Raw genomic sequence first — 26,628 nt, 5'->3', positions numbered from 1 at the left:
TTAGAGAAATTGTTCGAATTTAGTACTAGTAGTAATGATACTTTTTGGTATAATTGGTAGTTCCTTGGTATAACTGATACGAGTACAACTGACTAGTTTCTGATAAGATTTGGTACAATTTGGTGATATCTGATTCTAATGTGAGTTTTTTTTTTCTTTCTAGAATAGATGTTTCCAGTTCTTCCGTTTCTTTTCTTTATTCTTTTTGTATATTTGATTAATAGGCTTTATTTGCATTGATTACAAAAATAGGAACTCAGTTTTTTAAGCCTACAAATCATATGAAACAAATTTAGACCATGGGTGATAGATAAGTGTCGCTAAGAACTTAACGACACTGAAATAGACAAAGAACTCATCCTTTTAGATTCTATAAAAAGCAAACTCCTACATATATAAATATATTATGTGAGTTTATGTAGATGAATAACCACATACTTTTATCTTTGGTATATATATTATATCGTTGAGTTTTCTAAAAATACTAGATCAGATATAATTTTAATAACACAAATTGAATTTTATTTTTAGAAATAATTTTGTATATTTTATGTTTTCAAAAAAGTTTTCAAATATTGTATTAGTTTATGTATCATGATGTTATTTATAGAGGAATTCCTCAAAATACCATTATTTTAGTTTTTTCTAAAAATACCATTCTTTAAGTTTTTTTTTTCCAAAAATACAACAAAAGCTTTTTTTCCAAAAACACCACAAACACAAAAACTGATTTTTAAGGATGTAGAATTTGTTTTTTAGGTTTGGGTTGAAAAATTTAGTTTTAGGGTATAGTTTTTAGGGGGTGTTTAGGATTTAAGGGATTATATTTTAATATTAAACTTTAGTTCAACTTTATGGTACTTTTGGAACAAAAAATATTTTAGTGGTTGTTTTGAAAAATAAAAACGTGGTACTTTTGGAAAAAAAAACTTAAAAAATGGTATTTATGAGAATTGCCCTTATTTATAGTTATATTTAATGATTTTAATCATATCTATGTTATAATTTCATTGTCTGTCATACATCAGTGCTTGAATTTTATTGTAAGATATAATTTAATAAATTGGCTTTTTAAAAGCGAGATATTATAATAAGAGTAATTTAATATACGTTATACCTCTCTTTTTATATAATAATATTGGGGTTTTGAATTTTTCATATTATAGTGACATGTTATGATCTGTGCTATAGCAAATTAAATTAGAGTATTTATATTTTTTTTAAACGGCAAATCAATTTTATTATATTATTAAAATGTTACATGATACATTATTCTTTTATTTCAAATACAACCATTGAACCAAATAAAGAAAATTGAATCAATTTCGATGAAGAAGTGGAAGTAACCCTGCTTTCCAAACGAAAGCCTTACAGGCAACAGACAAAATCTGTAAAGTTCCCTCTTCGTATACTCGTTTAGGGCTAACATCTTATAGATGAAACTCCCATATGCTTTTTGCATCACTTTGATTAAACATAAACACTGATATGTTGCTTGAAGTGGATATTGATCATATTTTCTGGGATGCCATACCCTTCTCAGCCGGTTAGTTTCACACGTCACCTTACCTTTCATCGATGTGTTGTTCCTATATAGACTTGACTTTCCAAGATCCCATATTCGCCGACCAAAACACCAATATATTCCTTGAATTTTATGCTTTATATCTTCTTCACAAGAATTTTGAAAATATTGGTCATCATGGAGAGTTGACAAACTCTTCACGGAGATCACATGCTTGACTTGAATAAATCCAGAAGAAGAAATCACATTTACTCGCCAAGCAATAATCGGCTCCACTATCAGAGAAAAACGCCAGAAAGGATTTCGTTTCAGATCACCATAATAAAAGACTCTAATCAAAGTTGGTTGCGTTTGACTAATTGTTGACGCCGTTGGAAACAAATTCAGTCTTGATTGACTCTGAATCTAATCAACCCAATTCGTTGGTACAATCACCAACACAACCATCACCAAGAGAAAGACAAAACAAACTGCAATTAGCCATCGTAGAACACATAAACCTATAATCAAATAAATCAATGTAACCATCTCTGGGAAAGGTGTTTCTGATTTCAGATCTGGCAACGGTTTGAAAAAAATTGGTAACCGTTTGTCTCAATTGGGAAAACGATCACAAACGTCGCTGTCATCCTGAAGAAGAAATGTAATCGGCAAATCCGATTTAATCCCATACTAGTTATTAGTAAATAAGAAAAAATAATTAAAAAACTGCACATGAACCACCGGCAAATGCCGGCGGCCCGGAAAAACAAGAAGAAAAAGTGGTTTTGTTTGTTCGCTGGGATATCGCCTCGGGAGAGAAGGGAGAGAGAATTGAATTTTAAATTAGAGTATTTATAATTTTTAACTTTTTGATCTATTTAATATTTATGATAACTTTTTAAAAATATCAAGTTAAATTGTTTTAAAATGTTCCAAATTAAAATATTTATAAAGTTTATTATAGTATCTAAAAATTATACATTTCAACAACAAAATGTGAGAAAATATTCAATATCCGACCTGTTAGTCAGACAACATTTTTGTTGAATATATTTTTGTTTAAAGAAATTATATTACTAAAGTTTAAATTTTTGATCCGTTACAAGTTTTTTTTTTTCATAGATTGAACAATTTATATCTATTTAAAAAAAATTCAAATTGTGGCATATGTGGAAAAAAAATACTTTCTTTATGATGATGAATAATATGATATTTTATTTGTTTCACAAAAATAGAATGATATAAAGATGAGAGGTGAAGTATCCCCTCTAAACATATAAGATTTGATATTTAATTATATAAGATGAATAACAAATTAATATGGTAAGTTAGATATCAAATCTTCTATGTTCATTTTGATTGGTTGTTTTTGTTTTATTTTTTTTAATTAAATTGCATAAATTAGAATTTGTTATTTTTATCCTTTATGTGTGTTATTAATTTGTTTTCTGAAACCTATACATATGTAATGACATTTGAATGTAAATATCTACCTTATTAAAGTTATTTGTAAAATATACTTCCAAAATGTACTTCTAAACTTGCACAAATTGCATAGTATCATAAATAGTCATTCTAGATATTACCCATCCACCAAGAGTTAATAAACAAATAAAGATAATTGGTATCATTTTCTATACTAAGACTAGGATTTCACCTGCGGTACACCGCGGGACTAAATTATAAATCATTGTATTTTAAATAATAATTTTTAATTTATTTAGTTTTCAAATTTTCAATTAATTAACTTTTGTCTAATTAATTTAGAATTTTGTTTATATTTTTTTTCTTCTTCTTACGTTTTATAAAGTTTATAACCTAATTACATTAAATTTGTTATTAGATAGAATATAAAATTCTAGATTTGTTTTGTTCTCTAGAACTTAACATAGGTATTTGTTATTAGATATAATAACTATATTCTAAAATTCCAAGTATATAATATTACAAAATATTGATAGTGCTCTTTAACCAAAAAAAAATATAATAACCACTCCATTGTTTCTCCATAATTATCTTTTTTCTTATAAAGATTTCCAAGATTTAGAGACAAATCTAAAAATCAAGAACGAAAGAGTTTTTAAGGGTTTTTTAAGAGTTATGTAATTTTGATTGCTGATATATAATCAGGGTTTAGGTGTATAGTATTTATAGGGTGAACATTAGGTTGAAGAAACAAACTTTTCCAGGCAAAAAATATTCGATTAAGCAACTAATTGGGAAGAAATTGGGTGTAATCTATTTTATTTTTGAAATATTCTTGGGATGTGATATATTTTAGCATTTAAATTTTGTTTAATTTTGAACATATATTTTAGGGGGAAATCAATGCGTTGAGATCAAAAATCTCGGCCACCGATCCTCCTCCAAGATCGAAAATCAATTCGTTTATTGATTACGCCGATTGTTTAGAAAATTTGTATATGGAGAAAATATTGTTTTGTAAAATTGGAAACTATTAATTAAATTAATTATAAACTTAATACTTAATGTTAAAGGGAGTGGTTCCATTGTTTTGGAAATTTATTTACGATGGAAAATCTTGTTTTCAAAAATAAAAACTTAATATTAATTAATTAAATGTAAAACAAATTAATAATTAATGCTAATGGCATGCTTGTAAATATATATGAACTTTAGGATTTATTTCATAAAATATCTCTAAAAATGTATAAAAATGTATATATAAATAGATAGATATATCATAAGACTAATAATAAGTTGATTCGAGATTTGAGATCAAACTCTTGGCCTAAAACCATATATTATTTCTCGTTGATTAGGATAAAATTTCATTCCGTACAATTAGCGTCTAGAACAAAACTAATTTTCAAAAGTACATGTCCTAACCACACCGATAAACACAGTTATTGACCTTCCCATCAGTTAAGCAATTTCTTTCTCTCTCTCTTCGTTCTTTTGCTCTTTTGCTCTTTGATAGTAGAAGTTTTTTTTTGTGGTTCACAAACAGTATATATTAAAGACAGAAATGTATAAAATGTCAAACGAATAAAAAAAAAAAGCTTTGAAAACTATTTCTCCATACGAACCAATTCAAAAGAACACTAACCGGAATCAACAAAGAAAACTCTAAGATAACTTCTCTTAAAAATTCTACTCCAAGTTCTAAAAAAACGATTATGTTTGTCCATAAACAAAACAACTTTTAGGTTCTTCTATAAAAGATCAGAAAACGAACAAGTTCCAAGTAAATAAAAAACAACAACAGATGAGATAAAACCTAATAAAATCAACACAGTGAATGCTCATGGTAAAAGTAACACGAGAATAAGTGAACCTAAGAAGCAGCACAAGTTAAGGGCTGTACAAGTAAAGCGGCGAGATGAAATGATTGGAATCTCGAGTTCTTTTTTTTTTTTCTTTTTCAAACTGAATAAAAAGAAAATTTCGGCCATTGTTTTTGTTTGTCAATAAAATATACAGAGAGAGGAAAATATTGAAACGGTGTTTACCAGAGACTCTAAGCAAGATAATTGTATATCTGGGGGTTGCTCTTTTCCCTCTCTAAGTATTCTCGATCGATCAAGCTTTCAATCCTCTTCTTTAGATCAGCCGGTTTTATTGGGAATTTGAGCTGCAAATCACAAACACAATCTCAGGGTGTATAACATTTAGTTGAGTCCTGAGAGCCCTCATCATCATCACCATCATAATCATCACGAATACATTACCAGTACGACTGGACAGTGGACAGAGTTAAGGAATTTCATGTTTTATCTTTTCTTTCATTTGTCTGGTTACTCATTCACGCGGAACCCAGTTCAAAATATAGTTTTACTTTTTATCTTACTTTAGGGGTTTTGAAATCATCTAGCAGGATGAAAGTTACCTGTTGGAAGAGCTCAGTGATTAGAAGAGTATGGCTCAAGACTTTTCTTGTCTTCATAATACGAACAATGGCTGCATCGATCTGTAAGAGAAGGTTGTGGTGGGATTTTGTCAAAATCTTCTCTTATTGAAAGAGCCAGGTTGTAAAACGATCCAAGAAAATGGTATCGTAAGAGAAAATGGAACAGAAACCAACCTGGTATTGTCGGTCCTGGAATACTCTTTCCGTTGTACTTGTGTTCTCCTCTACTGTCTCTTTCATCTGGATTGCATTTACCTGCACGCAGGAAACAAAAGAAAGAATTGGTTCACTACAACAGTATCACAAGATTCGAGGAAACTTTACGAGAAGAGAGCAAGGAAAAAACGACGTACCTTAATACGGTACAGGGGAGCTGCAAAGTCGTCATTAAATTCAAATTCATCACCATCGTCTACATCTCTTCCCTTTGGATGCTGCAAAAACATTTACATAATAAGGCTCAACCTTATGGGAAAAGGTATAGCCACAACCTCAGCAGTTTCTGCCTTAGTTGAAAGGAGATTTTGGCCTAACCTTCAGCAGGACACGGACTTTCCCACAAGCAAGCGACTGCAAAGTCCTTCTCAGCTCCTTGTCCTCTATGCTAGTGGAATCTTTAATGTCTTCAAAGCTAAGTTTCATTGCATCGTTAAATAACATCAACACAACAGCCTGAGACAAAAAGAAAAGACCATGTTTAAGCAACAACTCGGGTAGACAGGAACGAGGCTACAAAGGAAAAAAGAAAATTCTACTGACCTGAAACAGGGAAACAGCCAGCTCCTTTTTACCTCTGGAGAAATCTGCCTTTAAAACACAGTGGCCTAATGAATTTTGCCACATTAATCTCCTACCACTGTACTTGCTTAAATAGAACTCTTTGAAGATATCCTACGAAACAAACAGATAACTTAGAAAAAAGCCTGTAACAAAAAAGAATCCAACGAGGAAAGGAAAAAACTAAATAAGAACTGTTTAGTAAAACCTGATAGACATTTAGTTCATGAGGAAGCTTAACATCCATGGGTGGATATGTTGGCCAGTACCTGCATTATACATGGAAAGTTAACAAGCTTTATATATACGCATGCAATCCAGCATTCTAGCAGTTGAATCCTGGATGAAATTAATACATAGTACATACCCTGTTGTTAAAACGTGGACACTCATCTCAATTCCCGATGGCAGTTTTGTTCTGGCCTGGGAAGATTGTTTGAATGACTCGTTGATTTCCTTTGACAATTCAATATCCTGAAGAAAAATTCAATATAACAGAGTTCAAACTCATTAGGACTATTGTACATGTACAAAATTCATTAAAGAAGGTATGGTGTAGGATCATTCAACAATCGACCAACATCTTTTTAGAAAATAGAGAAGGAAAGAGTACCTTGAACATCCCTTCGAGCTTGTTTGTAAACTGGCTACCACACTCAGTCTTAAGCTGTAGGTAAAACCAAAGTTGGGGTCAGTGGGTAAGAACTACCGATATAGAAAACAAATTGTCGGAAAGGGGAAACACCCAGAAAATAAATCAGTTTTTAACCTTAGAGATCATGGATTTCTCCGCATCAATTGAAGCACTCTTTCCCAAAAGGAGTCTCTTCGCAAGATCCTTTTTGTAGAATGCTTCAAACACATCTTTACCCTTTTGAGGAAAAATAAAAATCCATCAGCAAAACCAATATCTAGAAGATCAAATAGCTGGGTTACAGACAATGCACTGCCTCAAAGCAGTGATTTACAGTGACAAAACACAGTACTAGATGTAAGAAATCAGAGTTAACCTGGATAAATCGGAACAAAACCAAGACTTTTTCAAGAGTACTCTCCAATTCTTCTTCAGAAGTACCCTTATTCCCAGCACGGAGCTTCTCGTCCAAAAACTTGGCAATAAGCTCAGCTGGCCGGTTCTGCAATATAGATCAAGAGCATAAGATGTATATCAATTTGGCATGCATGCTAATGGACAAAATATGAAACTCTTATAGATTTAGAACAGTGATTCACGAATGAGCAGAACGCTAAAGTGAACTTTTTCAAAAGGCTTCTTGATATTGGATATAAAAAATTTTGCTCAAGACTTGAGCGACGACCAAATACTGGATAAAATAAATCAAACTATTTGGTATACAAAGTGATGAATGCTAGCTAACAACATTACTGTAATCAGGTCCAGCGCCCACAAGAATACAGTACTTAATTATGTTTGAATATTCTGTTTGAAAAGTGTACCCACTGCCCAAAAATGTCTCCAAATCATAGCAATACAGTACTTAATCAGTAACGAAAAATCTCTAGATTATAATAAAATGTAAACTCTTCAATTGTAGCATTGTAACTGAAGGTTGACATTTCCACAATAATCATTTACTCAGTCTGTTGCTTTTGCATGAAAGTAAAATTGTTAGCAAGAGACCCAGGCAATAATCAAGAAAATTAATATTTGATACCTGTCGAAGATTTATCAGATGCTCAAATGAATCTTTGATGGTGTTCCCAAATGATTCGTTCTTGCTAAAGCTCTCTTCCCATATTATGTCAAGAGAAGCCTTGAAGTCCAATAGTGATTGTACCATATCTTTATCTTTCTCTTCATCCATAACAATCTTCTGCCCAGTTTTCCGAACATATGCACTTATTGCCTGCCTCAGAGACTCAAGTGCATTGACCCTAGAAAACAGGGTTTGCATCCTCTGAAGGTCCTCAGTACGACGTCCATCCATTAACGTTGTAAAACCCTGGAGATGTTCAGAGATTCAGTAAGACTACGAAAAACTAAAATTTGCTAATATGCACGCCGCCACAAGGATAACAAGAGAGTGAAACCTTATCAAGAACAACAAGAATATGACGCTCTAGAAGTTGCCTTTCAACAGCTGCTATCAATGGTTTCCTGGTTACTGCATCTATATAGAGTATGCATCTTTCATTCTCTTCATGCAACCTTCCCTGCACAAATCACCAGTAGAAACCTTAACAAGACTATTAACTGTACTGCAGCTTATCATAAGGGGAGACTAAATGAATTCATGCAAGGCACCTCAACATGCTTCAGGTACTCCGGAACATCAGACTGCTGCATGTATTTCATTCCTTCGGCTGCATAGAATTCAGAAGTTCCTTCAAGGAAAGGTTTCTCAAAGCTATCCATATATATTCCCAGTGCAGTAAACATCTTCAAAAGATGGCTAAGTAGAGTCCTATTAACAGCTTCTGCTAACCTGCAGGACCAATATCATGGAGGAAATGTAAGCAGATTCAGGTGAAAATGTTATCCAAAATATAGACGACTTACACTGGTGCTATTTTTCCTGAAAGTTTGACCTATACCTAATTATCTTTACTAGAAAAGCCAGAAAAAATAAAACAAGGTAAAGGTGGCTTTATGAAGAGAAATTCCCAATGTGACAAAATTAACCTCGCTATATTTTTGATAGGCCAGAAAAGTTACAAAATTACCTTTCTTTTTCAATCATACTTAAGAGACCTTTAACAGTCCTCTGCTCAACTTCAGGGGCCAGTGATAGATGCTTCCGGAAAAGCTGCAGACCCATCTCCCACAGTGAACGTACATTTGGGTTTTGTATCACATATTTCCTATCAAGAGTCAGGGCTATACTACGGATCATAAGCATCTGGTCACAAAAGTCTTGCCAGCATTTCTCGACAAGTGACAAGAAAACAGTGAGATCAGTGTTCTGCCCAACTAAAGATTGTAAAGCTGCAGAGATGTGTTCTTCACACTCCTTCTCAATCTGTTGGTAAAGCTTTCCTGCCAGCTTATGCATGCAAAGGTCATCAACAGCCTAACAAAACAGTCACCATCTCATCAGCACGGCATCTACACATAGGAAAAGAAAGGAAGCTAGTAAATTTGCAAGTAGCCTAACCTGGTAAAGGCTCTCGAAGTGAAAAGAAAATGGTTTTTTGAGGAATATAGCTCTGATAGCTGATTGCAACTGTTGCCATGTAGTCTCCTCAAAGTTCTTTGGTAGAGATGGTTTGGCTTCATATAACAAATGGTATAATCAGAAACCCTTCAAATGATAAAAAAAAGAAGGTAATAACAAAGATTCCGGATCTTTAATTAGCTAGATCGGGCTAGACAAACAGATTCATACTTGGAAAAAAAAACCAACAACTCATCCACATCAAAATCACCAGTTCTCCACTGTAATTTAACAGCAAAACCCACACAAAAATTCCCATCAAATCGCTATCTTATGAAAACCCTAAATATTAAGAACCCTAACAATTGTACCAGACAGTAATATCGAATCAATCCAGAGCTTCGATTACATACTACACTAAGAAGACCCCCAAAACAAACCCTAAGATTACTCTCGGAGAAAATCCTGAAGATTACGATCAATGAGAAATCGAAAATTGAAATCGATCGAAACCTTTATTAAGCTTGATTACAAGCTTCTTAGTAGGTTGAGGCAGTGTAGCTTTCTTGCGAGAGAGATTAGCGGCGGCGGGAGTTGGATCTTCCTCCATGGGAAAGCCAACCTTGTCGGCGGCGTTAGGGTGTTGCGGGGAATGGTGGAGGTCGTTTTTGGCCTTTTTCATGGGAGGAGAAGAGTAAGAAGAGTCGTCGGAGGCAGAAGCGGCGGAGCAAGTAGAGCGTTTGCTAGGAAGAGACATGAAAATGGGTGACAAAATTGTGAGAGGAATCACGAAGAAGAAAACATAATCCCAAAAAAATAAGAACCCTTTCTCTCTACCAAAAACCGCACTGTGCACTCTCGATTTAGACCCGACCCGAGAAAATGTAGATTATTTTATTTTATTTTATTTTTATTATGCAAAATAAAAATAAAAATAAGAATTATTTTATTTTTTTCATTCAGCAATTCTTTTATATGTAAATTAGGTTAGATCCGCGATAATACTTTTTGTAACTATTTTTAGATATACTGAATTATTGAAAATATGAATTTTTTTTTGAATTAGATTAATTGTAAAAACTATGGTTTATGCAATGATGAGATAGAAAAATGCACTAATAAATAAAAATAGAGAAATCTTAAAGTCAAATTTAGGATGGCTTATAAATTTTTAAATCTAGCAGAATTAATTGTATAAATAGACTAACTAACCTAATGTATGTTTTGTTTAATTTTCTTTATTTTTTTCGTGGAAGATATATTAGTGTATTTTGAATTTGTGGTGCACTTTTTTGTAGTTTTTACAAACTTAATCACATAATTGTTATATAGTGTTTTTTATTGTTAGAAAAGTAATTATTTGTCAAATTACATAAACATATTTTTTTCTTTAGTATGGTTTTATGTATTATTGTAATATTATTATATTTAAGTTGAATAGCATATGGATTAGGTTAATTGTCAAAGTAATTTTTAAGTTGTAGATGGTTGATTAGTTTTCACTGATTTAAACTATAATATAAAACCTTCAATTGTGGAACTTAAATTTTATTCAATTTGTCATTAGTTGGTATTTTTATATATAAAATCAGTATCAACATTAATTTCAAATTTTATTTTATTTTATTTACTTCGTTGTGGGAGATATATTAGTGCATCTTGATTTTATGGTGTATTACTTTTGTAGTTTATAAAAATTTAATCACCTAAATTTTATATAGTTATTTGTTGTTGTTAGCGAAGTTATTTTTGTAGTTTTTTGTTCTCTTTTGGTGTATAAGTAGTCTTTTAGCATTTTCTTTTCACTATATAATTTAATCTAATATATATATATATATATACTAGATAAAGATCCGCCAGATGTGCGGGTTTAAATTCTTTTAAATAAAATTAAATTTAATAAAAATATATTAAAATTTATTGTACATTATTTATAAATTTTTTTTTGCTATAATACACTGATTTCTTTGTATGTTACCATTAAAAGTGTATTTTTTACACCTAGGTATATTGTATGTTACAAATATATTATTGACCACCACCTAGAAAATGTCTATATAAACAAATTAAGCCAATTATTATATATCTCTTTACATTCACCTTTGCATAGTTACTTTGATCACTAAAAAACATTTTAAATAAAAAATAAATTATATCACAACACTTATGGAGAGAACCTTGGTTCTGCTCTCCTCCCTTATGTAGAGAACCTTGCGTCCAACCTCTTTCACCATGGAGAGAACCTTCGCTCCGCTTTTCTCCCTTAGGGAGATATCCTTGCATCCAACCTCCCCTACCTTCCTCCCTTGGGGAGATAACCTTGCGTCCAACCTCCTCCACCATAGAGAGAACCTCAGCTCTGTCCTCCTTCTGTGTAGAGAGAACATGTTCACGCTTTTTAGCTATCTCAAAGTGGATTGCTCCAACAACAAATGAAACTAAATATCATTTTCCAACGTCACAAAATCTTTTGATAGTAACTAACGTTAAATTTTCCAATGTATTCATGAAAGTTTCTTTGACACACCATGATGTAGCCTCTGTCTCCAAACTTCTATGGATATATCAACAATGATTTATGTTTTTCCAATCTATCTATGTTTGTTGTTGGCTTGTGTTGGATTAGCCTATTCTATCCAACCATTAGGTTGATGACATTTTCTTCTTTATCTCTTTTTGAGATTGAAAGAATGGTAACAATTATGTTTACACAAAAAAAAGGTCTATGACCAACCAATCAAGATTGAGAAATTAGAGGAAATCAATTTGACATAATTAATGAAATAATAGAAAATTATAAGCATGATAATATATAAATCTCAAATAATTCAAAAATGAAAATATAAATTAAATAAAAGAATCTAAAATTAATCAGATAAATTTTAAAATACAGTATTAGAAAAAGAAGATGCATATATTAATTTTCCAGTTTTTTGGGTCAACATAATTAATCTTACCTATTCCAAACTAAAAAGGTAGAAAGTAGAAGTATATTCTGGTTTAAAAATTAAGAAAACTTTGTCTTCCCATTAAAAAAGTTTGACCAATAGAACAAATATGAAAGCAGTATTTTTGAATAAATTATTTTGTTAGATGAATAATATGAGACGATCTATGTTTATATAGAAGTAAGTATTTACATTTTTTAGAGTTAATAATTTTCTGTATATTTTCCTTAATCTTTTTTTCTATTTTATGAGAAATTTTATTATAATGAGCTCATTGTTTTTTTAAAAATTTCTTGCTGCCCACTTTCTTGTAAGACGTATTATCGTTCTGACGATAAGAACGCTTTTTGTTTAGTTGATCTAGTGTTATATAAACTCTGTTGTTATCTTGCATTTGTGTATTCAACTTTTTTTATGCTAGCTGTCCTGCAAATTAATAAAAATAATAATAACAACATGAGAAATTTGTTAATCCCAAAAGCCTTAGTTATTATGCATAAAAAATTTTGTTTAACATTTCAAAGTCAAAGATTACGTATTATGCATTATGAAATTGATAAAAGAAACAAAATTCAAAGAAACAACGACAAAAAACATGTGATAATATCTAGAAATCTTTTTATATAGTTGTTTAGATTAGACAACAAACAAATTACCTTCGAGACTTGTTCAAGAACAATGATTTGTCAAACAAAAGGTTAATAAAAAACAAAGAAAAAAATTTTACCAAGAAAAACAAAGCTAGTCGAAATTATTTTGTTTGGTGAAAAATATGTCATCATCTATTTGCTTAAATAGAGAGTTGTATTTACAATCCTTTTCCTTTTAGGATTAACAATTTTTTTTAATATAATAAGATTACAATTATCTTATGCATCATTTTACCAAGCTTGAAAATTGTGATTTCTGATCGTTAAAATTGACACATGGCACGATCTGATGAGTTACAAAATTTGAGATGTGATTTTTGATCGTTAAAATTGACATGTGTCACGATCAGATGAGTTACTAACTTGGATATTTAATCGTTAAAACTGCACGTGTCATGATCTGGTTAGTTTTTAACTTTGATCTCTGATCGTTAAAACTAACACGTGTCACGATCTGGTGAGTTACTAACTTTAACAACCAAACTTTATATAATAAGAGATATATATAATTCATATATTTGAATCCTGATTTTGCAAAATTTAATTAATTGGAATTATACATAACATACATAATCTAGATTACATACATTAAAATAACTAATCTTCATAAAATAAGTTGTTTAGAGAATGTTCTTTGAAGGTTTTGGTTGGAGCATTCCCTGAAGGCCTGAGGGTCTCTCTGATTTTAAAACAATCTCTATTATTGTCTCTTCGATTTTTCCCAGTCTCTCTTTCATCTCCATTAGCTCATCTTAAAACTTGGTTGCTGCTTCTTATTCTAACGGCTTTTATTCAACTTCTACTTTCTCTTTCTTTTCTTCTTCTTTCCTTTTCTTCTCTCCAAGTTCCTGAAAATATCATGAGGTATATGTTCAGAAGATATAAGCAGCATCGTCATAATAAAAAATGGTGGAAAAACACTAACACATGACTCAAAATTCTGCTACAACTAATATGAGTTTTTATTAACGAAATCTGAAATTACATGCAACCTCAAACACTATATCACACCATCTTCCATTTGTTGAAAACACTATCTATCACCATCTTCCAATTGTTGAAATCTCATCAACTGCCATGAGCTTACTTGCAACCATTCAGCCAACAAACAGAAAAACATAAGCATAAAAAGATTAGAACAAGCCATTTGGTCTCCTTGACAAGAAGCTTGAGGTAGACATCAACGGACTTAGGAGCAGTACAAAAACACATCCATTTCACGTGTTTTTGCACAATCTCTTCTTCTAAACCATTATGAAAAACAAATCTACTAAGAAGTAAAACTTATGCATCGACAAGGTGAAGAAGCTTTAAGTATAATTGTTCATCCCAAAGACGATTGAATTCTGAAACTGTGGAGTCCATGGATCGGATATCAACTATGTATCTTGTATGTAATTGACTAACCACTGCTTTGGCTCTCTCTAATGAATCTGAGTGACTGCGTCGTTTCTTCGCACAATCAATTTCAACATTTTTCTGGTACTCGATTTTTCATTGGCCTAGGCACAACAAAAGTTCATGCCAAAATCAGACTTCTAATAGAAACAAAATTTGAAGTCTCCATCCCTACCGTGAAACTAACATTGAATCATACCTACTTATACGTTTGTAAACACTAATTTGTTCCTGTCTAAAGATAGGATGTACGAAGAATCTGAAGAAATTCGAAATCGGAGAGTGAAATCATAAGATCGAGAAGGTGATTAGACTTACCGAAGATATCGGCGGTGTAGAGATGAGAACGAAGATCATACCACCGAAAGTCCAAGCAACTCCTTGAATCCCGACGGAAGCACACATGCTCGGTGACCTCTTAACACCCATAACAGTCAAAACAATGATGTACATGAACCAAAACGTAGCAACAAACTCAGCGATTCCAATTTTCTAAATCCAAAATTGAGTGAGAGGAGTAATCAATTTAAAAATCGGGAAAAATGTATCCAAAATTGAGTGAGAGGAGTAATCGATTTAAACACTCCCTCTTTGGTCTTAGGTTTTGTTTTGTCCACCTACACAAAGCTGATCTGTATTAATCGTTTTAATTTGATAGGCTAGTGATTTTAATTGATGTGTCAATAACAGCTTCAGGCTGATGTGTCAAACCCTAAGAGCAACACATTCTTCTTTTTACTGTATTGATAAATATGATAAAATAAAATATTACAATATAAAATTACATTTTTTAATTTTAATTTTATTTTTTCATCTACTCAGAAAAGAAGAATTACAATAATACATTTAAAGATGTTGTATAAGAAAATAAAACCGATTGGTACACTACTATTACATTTAAAGATGTTGTATAAGAGAAATCACTCATTCACGACTACTCTTGTTTGGGCAAATGACTCTTGCACTTGGTTGATGTGAATGCAAGATTTGAGGACTCAGACACCTTTTCGACGGTTTTGTATCGTTCCAAATTGGCTTTACATGTATATAGTTAGAGTTGTTTTATTGACCTTAGGATTTTCTTCTAAAGTCTATTATTACTTGAGTTCTGGTATATAAGGTCATGATGGCGAGAGTTAGCCGTTGAAACCAAAGCTCGCAACTGCGTGTTAAAAGGGAACATAACATTTGATGGGAAAAATGAAGAACAAGAAACAAAGATCGAAATTTACAGTTTTTCGTGCTTGGTACCATAACAAGATACGAATAATATTTGATTGAATATAATGACTTTTTCTACTTGGGAGATCTTTAATACATCTATTAATTAACGATTGATCAATTTATGAAGTGCTATCATGATTTGTTTTCTTATTACATGTTTTAAAAAAAAAAAAAACTATTTGCTGAACATCTATAACATTGCAAATCTATCGAACTCATATGTTTTTGATGCAGATAACGTTTGTTAAAATTTCACATATAACAATTTTAAGTTTTTAACTAATTCATTTTCTGAATTTGTCTTTTTTTTTTTTTTTTAACGTCTTATGAGAGCCAAAAACGTCTTAATATAATTTGTCAAAGGGAGTACGAATGAGAACCAAAAACGTAAAAAAAAGAATTTTATATTTTTTGTCTTCTTTTCTAGACGTATAATGTTATGTACTACCTAAAGTGGTTTCTAGAGCAATAAGATGAAATAAGTAGCATAGGCGCTCTATATAATTTCCTGACAAAATTTATTTTCTTTTTAACAAGTTCATCAGTTTTCAGTTCTCAAGCCACTTCTACTTCTTCATCTTTAATCTTTTTTTTTGCATATGACGTTCGAGGAACCACATGTTGAGGATCCCATCCCCGCGAGGTACTTTTTCTAGTTCTCCTCGTTCTCTTCCTTCTAATCATTGCTAGCAGAATCACTTATTGGTGCATCACAGGACGTAGAGAACAAAATAATTAACTGGTTTCTCCTGTACCACAAGATATTGAAATGGGGTGAGAAAGAACTTCATAATTCTAAAATAAATCAAATTTAAGATTATGTATTTTGCTTTTGAGACGCTGTATCATTGTAATTGCACTACAAGAATAATATGGTATTGCAACATAAATTTTGCAATATTCAAGTTCGTTCCAATTTTGTAACATATTTTGCAAAAATTTTGCAATATCTTTGCAATATTTTTGCAATCATTGATATACATCACAATATTATTGTAAATTCACTGCAAATTTGATAAAAAAATCAATCTTTACAAACTTTCATAAAAAATCAATCCTTACAAACTTTCATGACCATTTTGCAATCCTTGAAAACATGTGAAAAAGGGCTGCAAGTTAGCAAGAAAATTTCAACGATTGCAAATTATAGCTATTTTGCTAGAAACTTACAAGAATAATATAGTAACAAATGGGACACCTTTTAACTATTATTTGTAAAATTTTAGTATAGATATTATTTTCACAATTTTTTCGTGCTTGGTACCATTACAAGAGTCAAGAGAAGATCAATAGTATTTGATTGAATATAATGACTTTGTTGGGAATCTCGATCATGTTTTGTTTTCTTATTACATGTTTTTTTAATTGTTTGCTGGACATCTATAACATTGCAAATCTATCGAACTCATATGTTTTTGATGAAGATAAAGTTTGTTAGAATTTCAAATATAACAATTTTAAGTTTTTAACTTATTCATTTTTTTAATTCGTCTTTTTCTTTTTTTTTAAGGTCTTATGATAAGACCCAAAAACGTCTTAATTTGTCATAGAGAGTACAAATGAGAGCCAAAAACGTAAAAGAAATAATTTTATTTTTTTTGTCTTTTTCCATACGTGAAATGTTACGTACTACCTAAATTGGTTTTAAAGCAATAAGATGAAATAAGTAGCACAGGCACTCTATATAATTTCCTCACGAAAATTATTTTCGTCTTTTTATAACGAATTCATCATCAGTTTTTAGTCATTACTCTACTTCTACTTCTTGATCTTCAATCTTTTTCCGTAGATGAAATTCGAGGAACCACATGTTGAGGATTCACTTCGCCCGAGGTATTTCTTTATAATTCTTCTTGTTCTCTGCCTTCTAATCATTGCTTGCGTAATCATTTACTGATGTATGGCAAGACGTAGAGAACGAAGTAATTTACTGGTTTCTCCTATGCCACAAGAAATTGAAATGGCGTTAGAAAGAACTTCAAATTTCTAAAAAATAAATCAAATTTAAGATTATGTACTTTGCTTTTCAGATGTTGTATCATTGTAATTATAATGTAATTTTTGTCTAAAATGCTATTTACTTAAGTGTAAAACTTGTGTGTTTGCCACAGAAAATAAAAAACTTAATTCTTGTGTTGAAAAAAAAAAAAAAAAAAAAAAAAAAAAAAGCTGAAGGAGAGAGAGAAACAATTTTAGCTAAAGAGATAGGGGTTACAGCAAAAAAACTGAAAGTTAGTTTTAAGGTTCAAAGTGTTAGTAAAATCATTTTAAAGGTTTATAATGTTAGTGAAATTATCTAAATGTTTAAAGTGCTACACAGTAACACTTGAAAGTTTAAAACATGATTTTTCTCTAAACTTTGTCAGAGTTTAAAAAAATCTTCATCTGATAACATCTTTAAAACTCTATTCAAATCTCAAACCAATAATTCCTCAAACACTTTTTCCCAACTCTTTTTTTTGGTCAACACAATAACAAATATTAATTTCTTTATTTAATTTACAATCTAATAAGCTTAATAAATATTCGGCTCTTTGTTTCTTTTCTTCTTTTGTTTTTCTGGTCAAAATTTCTAAATATATTAAGCAATAATGATACTCTATTTACTAAAAGCCCATAATTTTTGTATATAATGTTTTTCCATAATAGTTGTAGTTAGAATATATAATAAATACATTACCTTAAAAATTCTTTCTTAAAGTAGTCAAACATAGTAATTATATTGCTTGTTTAAAATAATCTAATTATATTGCTTTTCTCTTCTAGACAACGGTATGTATATAAATAACAGTCTTCTCAATCTCGAGAAAAGAAAAGTAATAAAATGTCTACAGAAATTATAATGGCTCTTATTATGAATCTTTTACTTCTTTTGTTCTCAGCAGCCCTTGTTCGTTCCGGTCACAGTATGTTGCCTCTCAAGTCTTTTCAGGTCAGCTTTAAAATAAGAAACTTGAGAAACACCTCATGGATTAAGTTCGTCATCGTCTAGTTTTCTGTTTTTTATAACATCTATTGTCTTGTTATATTTTGTCATAGAAATCTTAACTTTTTTCTGGGGCATTGGCAGATAAGTGAAAACGTAACGTACGATTGCATTGATATTTACAATCAACCAGGACTTGATCATCCGTTACTCAAAAACCACACAATCCAGGTGCGTAGATGTTTGAGAAATTCTTCTCCTACGTACATAATTATTTTCATAAAATGTGAATCTAAATTTCACTGTATGCAATATTGTTTTTTTTAAAGATGAAACCATCAGTTTCAAGATCTGAATTTAAGAATCCAACCGACAACAACAAAACATATAGAAGAAAATTAGATGTCCAGACGGAACTGTTCCTATATTAAGAAATTCAAAAGATTACATAACAAACCCACAATATTTCCATCCGCTGTCACATGATCGCCCTGAAGCACATGTAAGCATTTATCCTCTCTCCTAATTAATAAATCTAATAATTTTTAAAAAGTATATTTACTTTTAAATAAAAATATATACACACATTTGTATGTCTTTCTAACTGGTACTTGGTAGATTGCTAGAGTACGGTCAAATAATGGTCCATTTCGTGGTATAGAAGCTTGGTTTAATGGTTATGCGTTAAACATCAGTAATGATGAAGCCTCATATAGTGAAATATATATAGGCAGTGGATCGGATAAAGAGGTCAATTTTATCTCAACAGGTTTTATGGTACGTTTTTTACATTTAATTGGTTTTTTTTTTGTTTTTTTTATCAATTCATTAATATTGGGTTATATAGTAAACTATGCAAGTACTTTTTGACAGATAAATCCAAGTGTATTCGGTGATGGACGTGTTTGGTCATATGGATTTTGGCATGTATGAATTTCGTTAATTGTGTATAAAATGTATATATTAAAATCCTTAACATATAAAATAGACAATATGGATTTTATAGGGTAAAGATGGGAAAGGATGTTACAATACTGGTTGTCCAGGGTTTGTTCAAGTCTCGCATGAGGTTCCCTTAGTCGAACCCTTTGACCTTAAGCCAGGAGTCCCTGTCTGGTTGCGTTGTTCCATCCATCAAGTATTTTCTTAATTTAATATACGATTCCCATTTTCTTACTAAAAAGTTTGAAGGTTTTCTTTACTATGTCCATTAGTTGTTTTTTTTGTTTTTTTTCAAAATTCTTATGCAAGTTTTTTACCCAACAAAAACTTAGTGATTGATGTATTTGAATATAATGGTATAACATGTGTAGTATGCAATAAATACTTTGCCTTTAAAATAACATGATTATCAATTTAGCACATATTTCATTTAATACATTTATTTTATTATCACATAAATTTGTTTTGTCTCTTTTGATACGTAAACAGGATAAACAAACAGAAAACTGGTGGATAACACTGTTGTCAAAACCTAACGTAGATATTGGTTATTGGCCAAAAGAGTTATTTAACCTTTTAAATAATGGTGCAAATGTAGTTGGAGTTGGAGGTGTGGTTAAGGCTTCTCCTTCAGGTTCAAGCCCTCCAATGGGTAATGGTAAATTTCCAACTGGAGACCGAAAAGCATCAGCAATGTTTACAAATATTGAAGCCTTAAATTCCAACTACGAGCAGCGTAAAATCGATTCTTTTCATATGGAGAAGTTCCTAGATAGTCCAAATTGTTATGGGCTAAGAATTGGTTCAGTAAAACCATTCCATCGTACTCTACTCGGTTTCTTTTTCAATTATGGTGGCCCGGGAGGAAATTCTTGTGGAGTTTAACATTGCAAATGTAATTGTTAAACTTGACATTTAAAAAAAATATTCTAAATAAATAATATGAAATTTGCATACAGATTCTACTCAAAATTAATACACATGCATGTTATTTTGTATGACCATTTATTTTTATTATTTATAACCATTCTTTTATATCCTACTATATTAATTGAGAAGTACAAATGTGAAACTAATCCTATAATTTGTAAAAAAAATTACATTGTCATGCCATTGGTCTTAAAACAAATGTTTAATTATTCAGTAAGGATAAAAATATAATTTTAATATTAAACTGACAAAATATTTTAAATAATTATTAATTTCTAAAAAAATTTTTTTATCTCTCTAATTAATTATGGACGAAAATTACTATTTAATTTTAAAAAATTGTAAGCCAATCAAAATTTTAAAAAGTAAGATTTTGTATTAAGTATACAATATGATTATTTTTAATCACTATATTTGGAAGATTTTTTGTTAAGATTTTAAATTATGATTCTTCTATCATCTTTCTTTTATTTTATTTATAATTGTTTTTTGAATTATCATATAATACATATGATAAATAAACATGTAGAATTTATTCGGCATTTGTTATGATTTGAATTTTTAAAAACGAAAATATATTACTCAATCTTTGAAGAAAAAATGTATGATTGAATGTTCCAAATCGGCGGGTTGGTAAAACTAAATTTATTTGGTTGATAAATTAATAAATTTTATTTACTCACAATAAGAATATTAGAATTACTACTTTAAAATATTTCACAAAATAATGATGCAAGTACAATAAACAAACAAAATAAAAAGATAATATACATTAGAGAAATTAAAATACTGTAATATTCTAAAAAAATAGTATTAAAAAAGATATATGTAGATTTACCAAACAACTATAATATTAAAAATAAATAATATTCCAAATAAATTAATTTTGTAAAACAAATATAACGATAATTTTTATTATTATATTATATTTTTGGGCAGAGTCTTCGCAGAGAATTATGGTTTGGGGTGGACTTTTAAACCGAACCAAACCAAACCAAACTGAACCAACTGAATTCAAATCGACCCAAACCAAACCCAATCCTACACTCCAACCATTCGGTTATGGTTCTTCTCAATCCAAATGGTTTGGTTAGGTTCAGTTTAAAACCGAACTGAACCAATAACCCAATGTGTTTATTATATTAATTAATAATATTCTTAAAATTATAAATATGTGATCTTACTTATTAGTACTTGCATTTGGTTTCTATTTTACTTTATTTTAACTTTTCTAATAAAATTAACTAAATATACATATAGATTTAATTATATTTAATATTAGGTATTAATTTTATTTTTCTAGCTTTTCTAATTTATTTGATTAATTAACTATTATAAAACCATAATCAATTTTATTTTGTTACATTATTTGATTTTTAAACCGAATTAAAACCGAACCAAACTAAAACCAAACCGAACCAAACATAAACAGACCCGAACACAAACCAAAACAAACTAACTTCAGTTGAGTTTGGTTAGAGTTTTAGCAAAACCGAATAAACCAAACCGAAATGCACACCCCTATTTTTAGGTCTGTTGAAATTTTTTTTTAATGAAAACATAAATAAGAGTTTTGAGAGTCGAACTCATAACATCTTAGACTCATTTCCACTGCTTAGACCATTAGGCTAAACAAAATTTATGTGAAATAGGGCTGATTATAAACCTATATAATTTGTGTCTTGGCCGGCTCTGTTTTTGGGAAACAATGTTGATCTGTGCTTTATAGCACGAGATATTTCCTAATTCACTATTATATTTTACCATTGGCAAATTCTGTCTACTTTATGTCGTCAAACTCGAATCATAAATTTATCCCGCGATTAAAAGATCAAAGAATTGATCCCTTCGATGCTTCAGATCTTAGCAGTCAGTAATTTCAGTCAGAAAATGGTGTGATGCCTTAATTTATTGATGTTGAAAGACATAAACGAAAAAGGGAATCATCACTTATGATCATGAATACAATTGGCTCCGGACAGGGTTTAATACGGCTATTTGGACAGAACCATGGTTCAAGGTTTGGTTTCTGATCTACAAAATATGAGCTTATCAAATTATTTGGTCATGACTCCTGACATCAAAGGTTCGGCCGAAGCCCATCAAATAAATAAGAAAATAACAGAGATGAGTTTGTTGTTACACCTCTAGTATTATCATCTTTGTCCATCTTCTTTTTTTGTTGCTTAGCGTGATCTCCCAGAGAACCTATAACCAAAGACTCCCCGAGACATATACAAAACTCATACAACTTTTAGTGTTGTGCGAGTCTACTTGATTCGCTGAGGGTTCTGGCTGGTTTGAAGTTGCAATTGTAGTGATAAATCTTGACAGCCAGAGCCTCAACAACTGCATGGTCATAAAACTTTACATTACATGTTGATGATGCTATGGAATTGTATAGAGAGCGACGGTCTAATGGTGATCATTACATCCCACCTCGCTTTAAATTGCTATTAGAACCACTCATTAATTTTTAATAACAGGTCAGCACAATAAGTTTCTTTTTCTTCCAAAAATTTACATCATAATAATAAAAATAAATATTTTTTTTGTTACGTTTTTACCTTAAAAACCTGCTAGAGTTTCTAACTTTCAGTTTATAATCTCATCAGCACAAACTCAAGTGAAGATCCTCTCTTCTCTCTTCAACACACCAATCACTGTCACCAAAATGAAAAACAAATAGTAAACCATAAAAAAATCTCTCTTATTTCCGATGGGAAAATTCATCACAACCACACTATCTCCATCGCTCTATGCACGATCAAAGCTCCTCTGTTTTTCTCTTGTCTACTTATTCACTACTCTTTTTCTTTTCCTCTACGTATCTCTCTCAAGAAACCAATGCGTCTTTCGATATTCGCCGTTCGATCCGATTCAACCAAAACTTTTCTCTTATCCTTCTTCTTATGGTGAACACAAATACGCTCTTCCCACTCACCGATCTTCTTGTTCTTCTCCTCTTTTCTTCTCAGGTAAATTAACAATTTTCCCATTACTTGATCTTTATTCTATTCTTTAATTTTTTATTATTTGTGTAATGATCTTGATTTTTTTTATGTGAATCAGATTACTGGACAGTGTTGAAGGAGATAGAGAGTATCTTGAGCGATTCATCATCATCATCACAAGAAAATTTGAGATACATTAACGGAAAAAGTGAGAGTTTCGGTGGAAATTTTAGTACTCGGAAAAGATTTTCTTATTACAATCATTCCAACATTGACGTCGAAGTTCCATGCGGCTTCTTCAAAGATTTTCCGGTCAGCAACTCCGGTGAGATTATCATTATTCAAGTTTTTTTAAAGAAAATGCTAACCGGTTGAACCAGTACCGGTTTATGCTCATTTTATCCTTAGTAAAAAGTCAAAACTCAAAACACCGAGTAAACCGGAGAAAATCAGGATCATAACGGCATAATTATGTAGTTTGATATACTGTATTAGACAAAATCTTTTTAAGCATTTTTTCAAAATTTAAAAACCATAGACGTAACGCTTGTTTTGTTTCATGATATTTCACTGACATCACTTGTTTACTAAATTAGTAATGAATTTTTACTATTTCTCTAATGACATACAAAAATTTGATTTAAGTTGTTTTCCTCTATTGTTTTGGTAGATAGAGTTGAGATGGAGAAATGTGGACTAGTAGTTGCATCAGCAATTTTTAACGATCATGACAAGATTAGACAACCAGTGGGACTTGGAGTTAAAACCTTAGAAACTGTTTGCTTCTACATGTTCATTGACGATAAAACCTTAAACTCACTCTTCCACCACAACGTCATCCCGAGAAATAGTCCAAGAGATTATAGAGTCGGCGCATGGAGGATCATCAAAATATCTAAATCCGAGAGTCTATACCTTAACCCGGCAATGAACGGTGTTATACCAAAGTATTTAATACATAGATTGTTTCCAAACTCAAAGTTCAGTATATGGGTCGACGCAAAAATTCAGCTTATGATCGATCCGCTACTTCTAATTCATTCGATGCTAGTAGTGCCTGAAGCCGATATGGCGATATCTAAACATCCATTTTTTGTAAATACAATGGAGGAAGCGATGGCTACCGCGAGGTGGAAGAAATGGGGCGATGTCGATGGACTTAGGATGCAAATGGAGACTTATTGTGAGCATGGCTTGAAGCCTTGGAGCTCTCATAAGTTGCCGTATCCCACAGGTAATAATAAAATCTTCCCCAAATCATAACTAATTAAAAGCTTTTATTTTTCTATGGTTAATTAATGATATATTAGTTTTCTTTACCCGCCGTATATAGGTAGTTAGGCAAGGTTCTACTACGAAAAAAGTATTAATTGTTAGTTGTGCGTTTATCTACATCATGCATAATTAGATAGTATAGACTCAATCATGTTATAAGTTTATTCTGCAAGCTTATGATGATCATTTGTTTGCAAACTAATATTAGTATGATCATAGACTTTATCTTTGCTTTTGTTTGAGTTTACATTCATAAATTGTAATGAATGTATATATAACTTTATGGTGATACGATAACATGTCTTTTAAAATTTAATATATATAACTTTATGGTGTAATGTTGATTTTCTGTATAATTAAGAAAAAAATAGTTCGATCATCCATACAGTGTTAAAATAATATTAAGGTAAATATCTTTAGAAAAACATATACCTTTTTTTTTTTTTTTTACATCAAAACATATACCTTTCTTTGTCTAGAATGTTGGTATACTCTTATGTTACTTTGCAATAAAGACTAAGGAGTCATGTCTTATGCATGAAGATTTGCTTTAGTTGGTTAGGTTATGGTCTTTTTACCCGTGGCTTTTGAAAATTGGATTCACGGGTAATCATGAAAACCATACTTTCTATAATTATATTCAATCCCAATCCGTAGAGAAATAACGAAGTATTAATATAATTTCCAATTGCATAATAACATTGCGACTACAATTTACAACAACATAATTTCTTTGGATAATATGTTAATGAAACTAGTGTTGTTGCTTGTTTCTAGCTGTAGATATCTTTGTTTGTTGGACATATTCGTGTAAGAGATAAAATAAAATCATAGTTGCAATCAAAGAATCACGACGTGGTCCCATATAACACATCAATTGCATTATGAGATAGCGAAAGAAATATTTTTAAGATCAAGTTTGGGTCCCAAAGGCAAGTTGTTCGATGGTTTTGGACGGTCCAAGGAGACGATTATTACGTCAATTTTATTTCCATTTTGTTATATAGCGTGATACGCTCTTTATAAGTTTTATTCATTAGATCTTAATTAACGTTATTTGGAAATCTGATTTGTCATGTTAAATGTTATTTGAAATATAGATGTACCAGATAGTGCGCTGATACTGAGAAGACACGGAATAAGAAGCAACCTATTCTCGTGCTTCATGTTCAACGAGTTAGAAGCGTTTAACCCACGAGACCAATTAGCGTTTGCATTTGTGAGGGATCACGTAAACCCTAAGGTGAAAATGAACATGTTTGAGGTGGAAGTGTTTGAGCAAGTAGTTGTTGAATACAGACACAATCTCAAGAGGATCGAGACATCTACGTACGAGGAACAAGAAGAAGAACATAATCAATTATCGTTGAGGAAAACACAGAAGAGAAGAAGATGGTTAGATCATGACACTTGGTCTCTTAATACTAGTAGCTGTAAGAGTTATCTCATGGATATGTGGGGGTGAATCTCACCATTGAATCCGATATATATATTAACTGGTCAGTATAATATCATTTACAGGTTTACCAAATTGTACTTATGTGTCACTGTATGTACATAATTATGTGTTATTTATCACATTGATGAGCACAATTGGAATATTTTTGAGATCACAATAACATCTGAACTTTTAGAATGTGGAATGGAAAATTCACTCGGCATCTACGTTACGAGTTGTGACATTTTAACACAAGTAGACTATAACCCGCTCAGACTCTTTGGCGAGATCACAATCATAGATGGCACGGTGAAGCAAAAATGAAGTTTCTTGATCGTTTGGTTGGAAATAGACTTTGCACACTCAAGAATCCAGGACACTCTAAATTTGAAGATGGGTACGCATATGGCTGGTGCAATAGTAATAGAAAAAGAAGCAGCCGCTTGTGGCATCCAATTTTGAAAAAAAAATAAGGGCATATAATTTAGTAAGATCATATAGTTTATCCTTGATAAAAATATAACCAATCAGTCTTGGTATCTATGCCACTGATCGTTTCAACACTAAACCAAGAGCAGTAGTTCCTTGTAGATATCTTAAGCATTGCTTCATGACCACTCTATGAGGTTGTCTTGGACTCTTGCATATATTGACTTAAAACTCCAATAGCGT

General features: G+C 31.1%; 2 protein-coding genes, 1 long non-coding RNA gene and 1 pseudogene across 6 annotated transcripts; 2 read left to right on the top strand and 2 right to left on the bottom strand.

The window, feature by feature from the left end:
• Positions 1-4,856: 4,856 nt before the first annotated feature.
• Positions 4,857-10,167, bottom strand: LOC104724765 (cullin-4). The gene is made up of 17 exons (XM_010443309.3): positions 9,785-10,167; positions 9,272-9,387; positions 8,841-9,187; positions 8,422-8,602; positions 8,208-8,330; positions 7,832-8,119; positions 7,166-7,291; positions 6,925-7,026; positions 6,769-6,822; positions 6,523-6,629; positions 6,364-6,424; positions 6,138-6,269; positions 5,913-6,050; positions 5,732-5,812; positions 5,553-5,633; positions 5,358-5,438; positions 4,857-5,102 (listed from the first exon to the last, which is right to left on the bottom strand). The coding sequence occupies exons 1-17, from the start codon at positions 10,026-10,028 to the stop codon at positions 4,989-4,991; spliced, it is 2,376 nt and encodes a 791-aa protein (XP_010441611.2). The 5' UTR covers positions 10,029-10,167; the 3' UTR covers positions 4,857-4,988.
• A 3,231-nt stretch (positions 10,168-13,398) lies between these two features.
• LOC104724764 (uncharacterized) lies at positions 13,399-14,888 on the bottom strand. 2 transcript variants are annotated; one of them, XR_757768.2, is made up of 3 exons: positions 14,586-14,888; positions 14,277-14,371; positions 13,399-13,717 (listed from the first exon to the last, which is right to left on the bottom strand). It is a non-coding gene; the product is annotated as an uncharacterized LOC104724764 (long non-coding RNA). The 2 variants fall into 2 exon arrangements; XR_015571225.1 differs by lacking the exon at positions 14,277-14,371 and having other exon boundaries at positions 14,586-14,886.
• Positions 14,889-18,315: 3,427 nt separating this feature from the next.
• LOC104724763 (protein neprosin-like) lies at positions 18,316-20,329 on the top strand (annotated as a pseudogene). Its single transcript, XR_015572516.1, has 7 exons — positions 18,316-18,423; positions 18,562-18,648; positions 18,747-18,919; positions 19,036-19,194; positions 19,291-19,344; positions 19,424-19,555; positions 19,849-20,329. The product of XR_015572516.1 is annotated as a protein neprosin-like (transcript).
• A 2,438-nt stretch (positions 20,330-22,767) lies between these two features.
• On the top strand, positions 22,768-26,119 carry LOC104724762 (alkaline ceramidase TOD1). Of its 2 annotated transcripts, none has more exons than XM_010443308.3 (4): positions 22,768-23,267; positions 23,362-23,568; positions 23,914-24,477; positions 25,619-26,119. In XM_010443308.3, the coding sequence occupies exons 1-4, from the start codon at positions 23,009-23,011 to the stop codon at positions 25,981-25,983; spliced, it is 1,395 nt and encodes a 464-aa protein (XP_010441610.2). In that variant the 5' UTR covers positions 22,768-23,008; the 3' UTR covers positions 25,984-26,119. The 2 variants fall into 2 exon arrangements, with proteins under 2 accessions (XP_010441610.2, XP_087331654.1); XM_087475528.1 differs by having other exon boundaries at positions 22,771-23,267; positions 23,918-24,477.
• Positions 26,120-26,628: the final 509 nt, after the last annotated feature.

Source organism: Camelina sativa, chromosome 11 (genome assembly GCF_030686135.1).
Source record: "Camelina sativa cultivar CO46 ecotype springtype chromosome 11, ASM3068613v1".
Lineage (NCBI taxonomy): Eukaryota > Viridiplantae > Streptophyta > Magnoliopsida > Brassicales > Brassicaceae > Camelina > Camelina sativa.
Note: the sequence above shows the minus strand (reverse complement) of the source record. Positions and strands in the feature narration are given on the sequence as shown.

Bases quoted from the DNA above. Each gene is read 5' to 3' on its own strand.
- LOC104724765 (XM_010443309.3), bottom strand. From the start codon at position 10,028: ATGTCTCTTCCTAGCAAACGCTCTACTTGCTCCGCCGCTTCTGCCTCC. The intron at 9,188-9,271 runs GTTAGGCTACTT...CTGTTTTGTTAG, and splicing joins ACTTCGAGAGCCTTTACCAG to GCTGTTGATGACCTTTGCAT. The intron at 6,425-6,522 runs GTATGTACTATG...TGTATAATGCAG, and splicing joins GTCCACGTTTTAACAACAGG to GTACTGGCCAACATATCCAC.
- LOC104724762 (XM_010443308.3), top strand. From the start codon at position 23,009: ATGGGAAAATTCATCACAACCACACTATCTCCATCGCTCTATGCACGA. The intron at 23,268-23,361 runs GTAAATTAACAA...TATGTGAATCAG, and splicing joins TTCTCCTCTTTTCTTCTCAG to ATTACTGGACAGTGTTGAAG. The intron at 23,569-23,913 runs GTGAGATTATCA...TTGTTTTGGTAG, and splicing joins TTTTCCGGTCAGCAACTCCG to ATAGAGTTGAGATGGAGAAA.